General features: G+C 32.4%; 1 protein-coding gene across 1 annotated transcript in view; it reads left to right on the top strand.

Annotated features, from left to right (window-relative positions):
• Positions 1-1,649: 1,649 nt before the first annotated feature.
• Positions 1,650-11,376, top strand: part of LOC117104340 (pleckstrin homology domain-containing family D member 1-like) — a 30,385-nt gene continuing 20,658 nt past the window's right edge. The window contains exons 1-4 of the mRNA XM_033245160.1: positions 1,650-1,894; positions 6,055-6,148; positions 10,490-10,579; positions 11,100-11,176. Of these exons, the coding sequence (XP_033101051.1) occupies positions 1,785-1,894; positions 6,055-6,148; positions 10,490-10,579; positions 11,100-11,176 (371 nt within the window). The 5' untranslated portion in view covers positions 1,650-1,784. The remainder of the gene's footprint in view (positions 1,895-6,054; positions 6,149-10,489; positions 10,580-11,099; positions 11,177-11,376) is intronic.

The raw sequence follows: 11,376 nt of genomic DNA, 5'->3' as shown, positions 1-11,376 counted from the left end.
TTTCAAATACTCCTGAAAGTCTTCAATGTGTTTGATCATTTGACACATAAATGCAGACGTTCGGTTGACGTTAAAAAAAAATCAAAAATATATATCTTTATTGAGAGAATACTGATGTCTGTGTGGTTTAGTTTAGATCAAACAATTTCAAGTTAGTTTAAACTGTGGTTCAGGTACTCGCTGTAGACCGATATTTTGTAGTTTGTATCGCATCTATGAATTTAATTCAAAGTAAATTAAGTATTTATAAAGCACGATGTGGACTTTCCGTAATAGGCTTACAATTGTTAATGATTGTGGTAAAGTATCTTCAAATTGTTTCGAAGGAACTTTATACAATGCAACCTCGAAATAATAGTTATGCTAAAGTTTCAGCCGAAATCTAATACATACTAAACTAATTTATGGTTAAGGATGTATTTGCATATTATATTTTATGAGTTTCAGTACACATCCATCAATTAACCAACAGATTTTAGCATATTGGGAAATTCTTTCTTGATATTGACGTCAGCGACTCTTTGTCTTTATGAGTGTTTGCTGCTCGATATCAGACTCTAACCTGGTGATGCTCTTTTTTGTAAATTGCATAATAAATTACAACCGTTATATTGATGTTTATTGAATGTCTTTCATTTACAGTATTTCATTTTTAAGGGCGCCCTCACATCATCACAAGTCGCTAAACCATGGTATAGGGCTATTCTATCAACAATGTTGATAATAGGCCTATACCGTGGTTTAGTAACTTGTGATGGTGTGAGGGCGCCCTTTGATCAATACAGTCAGAATACAGTCCAATCAGACTGTCTTGAAGGGAGGTACACAATAAATCTGTGCCAATGTTGATAAGTAAAACACTATGAAGGTCAAATATACAATACAGTAATAAGACATCTAATTAAATGAAAATGAATGGATGGTCGAAAAAATAGGCTTACAAATAATATTTATCCACCCATGCTAGGGCATATATAATGCTCTAATAAATTTTTATACATAGGCCTACTCTTACTTATATACATATTATATATACACTACACTATTTTATTCAGACTTACAAACTTTTTTATTAGGAAAATCTTTAAATTAATTACTACTATTATAGGATCGATGTTAATAGGCATGCCTATGTTAATTGCACGAAGAAAATGTTTGCTCATTCCAATTGGGCCTGTATATTGAAAGGTAATAACTTACCTGACCAGAGGTCAAAACAATTCGTATTTTGCTAATTTTATGGGTTTAGGCTTTTCAAAGTATATTCTTTATTAATGCGTCTTTCTTAATTAGAAAAAAAAATCTTTTGCTGCTCTAATTATTTAACACCTTAAATAAATTACAAAGTAAGCAATGATCGTAATCGATGTTTGTTTGGCTCTACAGTCATGTAACTTACCTGGAAAAATGTAAAATTATAATTACATAGTTCGAAATAGTCAAAATGAAATTACTGTTAAATAGATTAAAATGTACGTAATAATCTTGGAGCACCTTTTCGCTGACTTCTGTCCTTTGGACTACTCGTCGGTCGACACAGGGTAAAGTTAGAGGAAAATTCAGAGCATGGTTTTGTTTTCACTTTTTGTAGTATACCGCCACCAAACTTGTTTATATTTATCCCGGAAGTTTTATGAGTTGCTGCGAACTTAGCAGACGACGACGGTAGTGACTGAGTTGTGAGCAAAGTGTGGTTTAGGGTTGTATTATAATACATGTTTATGAATGAAGACAGACTAAATTCACAGGATCTGCAATAGAACTTTGATTATATTCGTGTAATTATGAGTGACGACTACGATAATGGCGAGATGACTTCTCGAGTGCAACTTTGGGGTGTGTTGTGGAAGAAGCCTTTTGGGCAAAGTAGCACAAGCAACAAGTGGACCAAACGGTGAGTGGTATAGCATAGCTGGCCTAAACTAATAATACTAAATAGGCGTGTGTCTAAGTCCCTACGCAAATATTTTGAGAGTCACCGGGGGATATTGACACAGACGTTCTTTAAAGTTTCTCTTTAAGTCGATTTGGTCAAATTGCATTGTAGAATCCACACGACCAGGAGAACTTGATGTTCTTGCATGCGCAGATGAAACATTGTCACGTCATTGCATTCTAGTTCTAGGCCTACTGCGTAAGATAGCTCTTAATTGTCTTGTGATGCCAAATCAATACTGTGGTTTTAACATAAACCCTTGAAATGTGGAAATAATATGGGCCACAGGAGAATGTTCTTTGTTTTACTAAAATTTGAAAGTTCCCTAATAACTTGGGATCGTTGTGGAGTTCGGGCGATGTGGGACCATGCACCATGCATTTTCCGATGAAGTATTTCCCCGAAAACAGCTGGCCCTGCCACTGTCTTGGGGCTGTGTGAAATAGCTTAAAAATAATTATTGTTACTAAATAATTGCTAAATGATTTTAATAAAAACTTTTTGCAGAACATATTTTTTATTATTAGTATGAATAAACAAATTACAGTAAACAAAAAACCTGCAAAGCCTATTGTTAATAATAGTAGTTAATAATAATAGTACCTCATGAATATGTTTTTATGGCAAAATATCTGATTTCCTGCTACACTCTACTACTTGCTGGGATATAATAATAATATACTCACTACTGTGTATTTAATATTGAAGTGTATCAAGGACCTATGCAAATAACCTAAAGTTAGAATGCACAAATTATTATTATCTGAAAGCAAATGTTGTATAATTATTTTTTTTATCTCTTACTTAAAAGCGCTAATTAAAACCAACAAACTGAGGTCTGTTTTTTTCCATTGATCTAAGTCTATTCTTATCAATTACTACCTGCTTCTCGTTCAGGAACTTAATAGAATTGAAGGGAATAAAGCTTTCATACATTTTTATTCAAGGATTTGAGGTCAAGTACAGTATGACACTGGTCAATGGTTGTGTCCAAGGCAATCATCAATTGTCTGCCTCTTCCCAGGGTTATGTATAAATGCCAGTGTTCTCTGCTCGAATGATTAGTTTAAAAAAAGCAAACAACCAAAAAAAAAAAGACTTCTTGTCCTTTTCTCAGAAAAGCATGACAATCTGGTTCACGTCGAACTTATATCTAGATACATCCACTTACCTAGAACCAGCCAATTATGTCTAGATAAAGGCTTGGGTCGCCTATCATTGGCGACTTAACTTCACTAGATTGACGGTAAATTAACCTGCCTAACGGTAAAGTCCACTTGGATTACAAGGATACGATTATGTAATGTAGGCATCTAAGGCCAGGGCTAAGGCAGTGTTGTTGTACCACCGTTATCATCATCCTCTGGCTGGAAACAACGTACTCCAACAATGCTAACAACAGCAGCAAAGTAGTCTCTTCAGTCTGGTTTTCAGAAATTATTTGTAATATTATGTGTAAAAAACCAGTATGAATAGTCGATTTTACAAGTGACTTTTGCCCTTTGCATCATTGACCAAGTAATAACGTCAGAAAAGTCCGATTGCCTACGTTTTTCAAAGTGATAATGTATATTTTTCTTAATAATAAAATGAGGTTTGTTGTATTTATTTATTGACAGTTCAATCTTTTCCATTTCCGCTATAATAATCACTATAATTCAGTTTCAACGAACTACCACCAACGCCAGTTGTTGAAATAAGCGCACATGTAAAATAAAAAAGTGTGTTGTGGTCAGCAACTTATTTAACACTGTGAAGCTTGATTTTCGCGAAGTGCAGAGAAAGGTCCATAAAGTATACAGACGTTTTATTATGAATTAAAACAATATTTTGTTAAATGGTAGAAAGCTAGTGATTAAAATAATTTGGTTTTTATCGAAGGTAAATTTAGCTAGGGCCTAGTAGACCACGCTACTGCACTGTCTGTTGGTTCGTACTACTACTAGGGTACTATAATAGACCTGGTCGCCGTCAGCCTATACTGTATATTAATGGCAGAGGAAAGCTAGGCTAGGTAGTGGAAAATGACACCTGATCTACACAAATTTGTCAGTTTTTTACGAATATCCCTTGGTACTAATGGGTTCGTAAAATAAACATTAAGTCTTTCCACCGCGCGGATGACGCGTTTGTAATGTACTTTGAATCATAACTTAAATGGAAATAGTATGCCATTTGTTTTAATTGTTGGAGTGGAGTGTGAAATACATTAAGAAACCTATAAAAGAGACTTGCTTCCATGGAGTCAAAGTGGTAAATTAAGTAGTACACCAGGAGACAATTTCCTGCTCTTTTCTTAAGAGTTTCTACGTTCACATTGCCAGTGGCGTCGAGAGGGGGGGGGTCACTGCCCCGGGGCCCGGGTCTACTGGGAGGCCCCGACCAAGATGAACAATTTTCTTGGTAAGAACAAAATCTCCATAGGGCCCGAGCCCAAGCCAGGATGAAAACATTTGTTGTCAGAACAAACTCTTAGGAGGAGACTATGATTTGGGGAGCGGCCAAGTGGGGGTCCCAAGTGAAGGGGGGGCCAATGTGAGGTGTTGCCCCAGGGCCCTTATTGGCCACTGCACATTGCCCATATAGTAATCTTCCGAAAGACTGATTGTAACTTGCATTTAAGCCAGCTGAAACACAAGGGGGCAGCTTTCGAATTGAAACAGGCACCAAACATGTGAATTAATCATTATGGTGCAGCGTACCCACATAATTAAATAGCGTGGTACAAAATCGGTATTTTGTACCACGCTGTCAAACAAAAAAATTTGCCAAGTCAACTATTATTCGACTGTTAAACAAAGATTAATTTGGATAATTGGCAATGTACTTCCTGAATTGAACTGGTTTTGTTTTGTTTATTGATTTTTTATTGTGTAATGTAATTGTTCGAATAGGGCTATGACTGTTAACTGTTTTTAATGAAATTTGTATATATTAATAACTTAAAATTCTAATTAATTGATTTAATTAATCAATTTATGCTGATTGAAATTTTAATATTAATTGTAAATAATAAATAATTAAATTTTTTTGTAATTTGGAATTTTTCTCAAATGTTAATTGCTGATTTTATATTTCTGTATTTTTCTTCACTGATTTTATGTAAGCTCTTCATTTCAATCTTGAATTGTATTTTGAGCCTTTTTATACCTGAATAAATAAATTTAAAAAAATAAATAAAAATGCCACCAATTTAAATATACTATAGCTTTGCTTACTTACGATATAAATATAGACAACAACATTATATAAAATACAAGTTCACAAACAGTTACTGTAAGCTATGGATGAATGCTTATATTTTTCTGTGGACTTTACAGTTGTAAACTAGGATACCATTTATTCTATAGACCTATTTTTCATATTTGCTGCGAAGCAGCCAATTCATATTCTTGACAGCAATTTGACCTCTGAAACCTGAATTGAACTGGTTTTATTTTGTTTATTGATTTTTTTAATGTGTAATGTAATTGTTCGAATAGGGCTATGACTGTTAACTGTTTTTAATGAAATTTGTATATATTAATAGCTTAAAATTCTAATTAATTGATTTAATTAATCAATTTATGCTGATTGAAATTTTAATATTAATTGTAAATAATAAATAATTAAATTTTTTTGTAATTTGGAATTTTTCTCAAATGTTAATTGCTGATTTTATATTTCTGTATTTTTCTTCACTGATTTTATGTAAGCTCTTCATTTCAATCTTGAATTGTATTTTGAGCCTTTTTATACCTGAATAAATAAATTTAAAAAAATAAATAAAAATGCCACCAATTTAAATATACTATAGCTTTGCTTACTTACGATATAAATATAGACAACAACATTATATAAAATACAAGTTCACAAACAGTTACTATAAGCTATGGATGAATGCTTATATTTTTCTGTGGACTTTACAGTTGTAAACTAGGATACCATTTATTCTATAGACCTATTTTTCATATTTTTAGATAATAGTTTTAGAGGGAGTTTTCTTGAATACTGTATACATGGTAACACAAAAATTCTTGTTATTTGAACCAAAGATAAACTTAAAAAAAAAATATCAATAAATAAATTAATAAAATAGAAATCATTTCAATCTTGTAATCTCTTTATATTTAATTTAGATTTTTCATCATCAAAGAAGGCTTTCTGCTCTATTATCCGGAAAATGAAAAACGTGAATTTGAGAAAAGACGATACTTTAACATGCATCCTAAGGTAAGTTATGCCTCACTGACCTTTGAACTCTCATAAACGTCAATTGAAAATTGTGTCTCATATCTGTCAGGAACTTGTGCTTGTCTAATTTACCAATTGTCAGGCTAGCAGATTGTAAAGTAATCGCAAGACCTTTTTAAATGTAGCCGGCCCTGCCCTAATTTTACAGTAGTTACAATGCCTTATTGGTAAAATGTAGAATCAAAATAGTAATCATAGTGTTTTTACAATAAAATTGAACATATTAAAATTAAGTCAGAGTGTTAATTATGTCATCGGATGACATAATGTCGAAATATTGAATCCTGACACGATGGCGTTCATTTCGATACTTGGAGTATCTATTATACTATCTCAGGTAAGATAGTATAATACGTACTTGGAGTATGTATTATATTATCTTATCTGAGATTAATCTTTCCATTTTATTATTGCATGTTGCACAATAAATACAGTTTAATAATACTTTCCTTTTTTTAGATTTATTAACTTTTAATTGACTGATCATTAATAGGTTGATCAATTATTATTGATCATTCAGTTGATCGATCAATGATTGATTTATTGATCGATAAATCAATTAATACTCTACAATTAATATAAAAATCTATTAAAACAAAAACAATTACAATGAATCAAGCAAACAAACAATAATTTCATGGTAACCAAATTATAGTACATTTACATATTAAAAGCCTAGTTGGCATGAAGATGAAGTACAAATAACTGCAATTCTTTGTACAGACCATAATGTTTTCTTAAAATCAGTTGAATAACAAATTAATTCAGTTTATTATCATTCATTCTTTACCTCCGAGTATGCTTGATTGCACTCATGCAGTGACTGGTGTTAGACTGTGAGTCAGCTAGAAATCTTCAAACATGTATTAAATAAACATTTACCAACAGAATAGAGCAGCATAGCCCAGTCGGCTATACTAGTGGTACCTACTGTGTCTGCGCTGACCCATGGAGATCCTTTTATCCAGAGTTAAATTCAGCTCCGCTGCTTTCCTTGTATTTCAGCTAAAAAGCTGATATGACAAGTTATGATAGTGCACTGTCTTTTGCATAGAGCTATTTAAGCCATTGGTTCCATTTGCATTATGGCCTAAGTGCATGTTAAAGAACGCAGTACACACTTCGGAATGGGGATTGTCTTCTGGTGTACTGCCCTATTCACCACCGGAAGGACCCCACTAGAAACAAGTCTTCGGACTTAGTGGGATATCCTTGGTGTGGTTAACATCAATACTCAAGATACTCCAGAATACTGTACTGTAGTTGTTTGCGATATTTTTTACTCCACTATTTCATTCAGAAGTTTTGACTGTAGTTCCTGATCATTGAGTGTCGTCTCATTTGGCCGTTTTCGCAAGCTTACCAAATTTTGAATTGAATTAAATTGAATTGAAAACAGTAGCATCTGTCACAAAATAGGCAATCCATGACTTATAAATGAATCAATGATCATATTCATCTCTATGTATTCCTAAAAATGCTCTAGGCACGAATGACGATAATGAAGATGACGTATTAGTATTCGTTATCGTTTTCAGAAGTTTGAGAAATCTCCATATTGTTGATTTAAACCTGACTTATATTGTCTTACAGTATCATTGGGTATATATTCTTCTTCTTTTTTTTTTTTTAATTTTAAATTCAAAAACAATCACACCAATACAAACATACAATATCATTCACAGAATTCTGGGATAATAAAACTCAATAATGTGGCCAAAAGGCTGACTTACTTCCATTGTGGCCCCTGAAACAATAAACTAACACAAACACAAAAAATATATGAAAAATTTAAACGCCGTATTAAACCATCATCTCTGTATTTTGATAGTGCTAAAAATATCCTAACAGTTGACTGTAGGATTTAGATGTAAATGTTGGTCAGAATTGCTACAGATACTACAGGATATCTAATTATTCATTGCTGAAATATCTCTATTTGACTATCAGTACCGTAAGCTGGTATCCTCCAAGTATCTGAAGTTTTCTCAGCTGGTGTGCTAAAAAAAATCTCTTAGTCATAAAAGAACACAAATGTATTATTTCCCGATTGCATTTCCTATATGTTTGTTTTTACCTTCTACTAAAATTGTATAGTTTAAGGTATAATTGAAACAAAATGGTTGATATATAAGTCATACTGACTAATAAACTGAAGGAAACATGTTTTGATTAAAAAGATATTGGAGACGTTTTAGCATTGAAAAAAGTAGTAAAAGAAAAAATAGTAAAATGTGAGAAATTTAAGAATTAACTAGCACTAAATGTTAATGCAAAAGTTTCATAAACTGAAACAGAAGTCAATCACTTTCTTTTATTATTTAGAACAATAGAGAAACCAACATTTTTGAAAATTTTACTCTAATAAATCAATATTGTTATTAGCTAATATGAATATGTTTTATCAATTTCCAATTGGACGCAGATTGAACAATTACAGTTTTTCCAAATTTACCAAGTTGTGGAAGTCCTTTACCAGAATATAGTGTCAAAAATATTAATGGATACTAGTATTTGAGTGGCATCTTAATTAGTAAGTAAAATATTTTCCTATTAAGTGTGTACTGGTCCATTCAGCCCCTGTTGTGGACGAGAGTACAATAACTGGTACTGATTTACTGGGTAGCCTAGACACGAAAAAACCCCTGGGAGAAGCAAGTTACTAAGAGCTAGGCCACACCTCCAGCGCTTTGAGACCATTTCGGTAGAAAGCCCTATATAAATCTAACTACATAACATTCTAATTTTTTTAAATTTAAAACTAATAACTTATAATGTAAACAATCATATTATTGAATATTCCTAAAATGTATTAGTTGACAATAAACAATCCAAAAAACTTGACAACTGATTATGAGCCCACTTTATACTCAAGGAACTTATAATATTTGGTGAACAAAGAAATACTGTACGCTATATATAATATACAGTACAGGTACAGTATGTGACTGCCAATTTTAATTTCTGTCATTCTGCCAACAGGAAATACTTAAGATGCTATTTTAAGTATGTACATTTGTACTTGTATTTTGGCCACAATTGCCATTGCTTCCGAGTGACTTTCTCCTGTGAGTTAGTCAATTGTAAACTATTTTCAAATACAAAAGTTATTTAATCATACTATCATTCATTTTAAAGATTTGTGTTTGTTACTTTGTATAGTACAGTAAATTAATGGGATATGAAATAAAGTTTGTTCAAACAATGCAAGTGTCCTAAACATATTTAGATCCTATACACTGAATTGCTTAAATGTATAAAGTTGTAAGTTCAGTGAGATAAAGATCATAAAAACTATCTTTTCAGGTTCACTGATTTAATTGATATTACCATGGACTGATGATATTACCAACCAAATTTTAAAGGGTTTATGCAAAAATACAGAGTATAGTTTTTGCATCAAAGGTCTCTCTCTAATTAAGTAACCCTCCAATTATAGGTAAAGACCATATTTATGTGGTCCTAATGTCTTGTATCTTATTTTTATAATTACAAACCAAAGCTGCTAAAGACCATGGAAATACTGGTCCCACAAATGGTCTTTACTTGGAGGAAGATCTGTAATTGAGAACAATTTTGTTAAAAGTTAGAAATTAAATAATACAAAGTATGTACTTATTATTATTAAAAAGCATTTATATAGCGATAGCATTAATGTTACTAATAATAAATGTTTATTAATATATTTATATAAAATAATTGAGTTTTTGAGAGTTTTTTTCAGATTTTACCATAGAGACTACATTATCATTATTAACCAGTAGCCTTGACATTCAAAAGATAATAATTCTAATGCTAATTTGCATACAGGTATTATTCATTACTTCCGCCATAGGTCCCTATTTCAGACTTTAAGTAGCTTCATGGTTGATTACACTTCTTGTTTCACTGAATGTCAATCACTCAGGTTAAATTTTATGAAGTTTAGAGATACCAGTACATGTATTTTAAATGCACTAATTACCATTCTTTGAAAAAAAAGGACAATTAGAATTTATTCTGTTTTTGTATTCAATGAGGATTGAAATCTATAAATAAACCAGAATCTGCAATGATTAAAGGTCTAATGCAGTACTGTGTTTTTAAAACGTGAATAAATTTGAACAAAACCAGAATTCTATTCATGGGCATCACCGAGGAAAGAGCTTTGTAGGCAATATTTGTTTATTTATTCGTTCTTTATTCTAAAATACACTTTTAATACGATATACTGATTTCTAAAGTGGTTCAGTTAAATACAAAAAAAGTAACAGTAGATGTAATTAATAAAAATCATTATAATAAATACTAAATACCCAGCAATTTTTTTTTTTCCTCCAGGGTGTTATTCCTCTGGGAGGCTGCAATGTTGTCAGTTATGATGATTCCTGTAAAAGCTGGGCTTTTCGCATCGAAAATGATGAACTAAACGTAAGTAAAAAAAAGTATGCAGCATATGCAATTTGAGTATCTGACAGTGGCCATCACTGATTCTGTGACGAACAATTCATGGTCTCCGAAACGTCCCCAAATCTCTCTTAGCCCTCACCATGGTAGGGGCAGGTTTTAAGAATAATGATCCCTATATGCTGGAAATGGCACTCTCAGGCTGTAAAAATGCTTTTCCAGAGCAGTGTTCCCAATAAAATTAATAGCTTCTTTCCTGTCAGGGGGTCCAAGGTGCCTGCACCTAGGGGGTCCTGGGTCCTTGGCCTCCCTGCTGATGCTGGGGTCCTGGGTCTTGGACTCACTGCTGATGCTGGTGGTCCTGGGTCCTTGGACTCCCTGTTGATGCTGGGGGTCCTGGGTCCTTGGACTCCCTGCTGATGCTGCCACTGGTGTCTTATATATGGCATGTATCTCTATATTCTTGGAGATTGCATCTTTTGAATATAAAGCCTGAACAAAATTTATAACTAACGCAGCACTTATTTTTTAATTTCATTTTAAGGGCGATATATTTTTAGCTACTGAAACAGAAAATGAGAGAGAACGTTGGTGTGAAATGATGTGCAAATCAGCTCGAATGTGAGTATTGCTCTTAATTTCTATCATTCATGTTACTAAATGTAGACACACTGTAGTAGTTATTCAATTTATAATAATTCAACATATTAATAAATTATTGACTAATAAGCATTAATTATATACTGTATATATATTTGAATGTCACTCCAAAAATTGACAAGGCCATTTTATTTAAGCATCATCAGGAATATTTTTGGAGT

Source organism: Anneissia japonica, unplaced genomic scaffold (genome assembly GCF_011630105.1).
Source record: "Anneissia japonica isolate Jap-2015-1 unplaced genomic scaffold, ASM1163010v1 scaffold4536_len1192065_cov207, whole genome shotgun sequence".
NCBI lineage: Eukaryota > Metazoa > Echinodermata > Crinoidea > Comatulida > Comatulidae > Anneissia > Anneissia japonica.
Note: the sequence above shows the minus strand (reverse complement) of the source record. Positions and strands in the feature narration are given on the sequence as shown.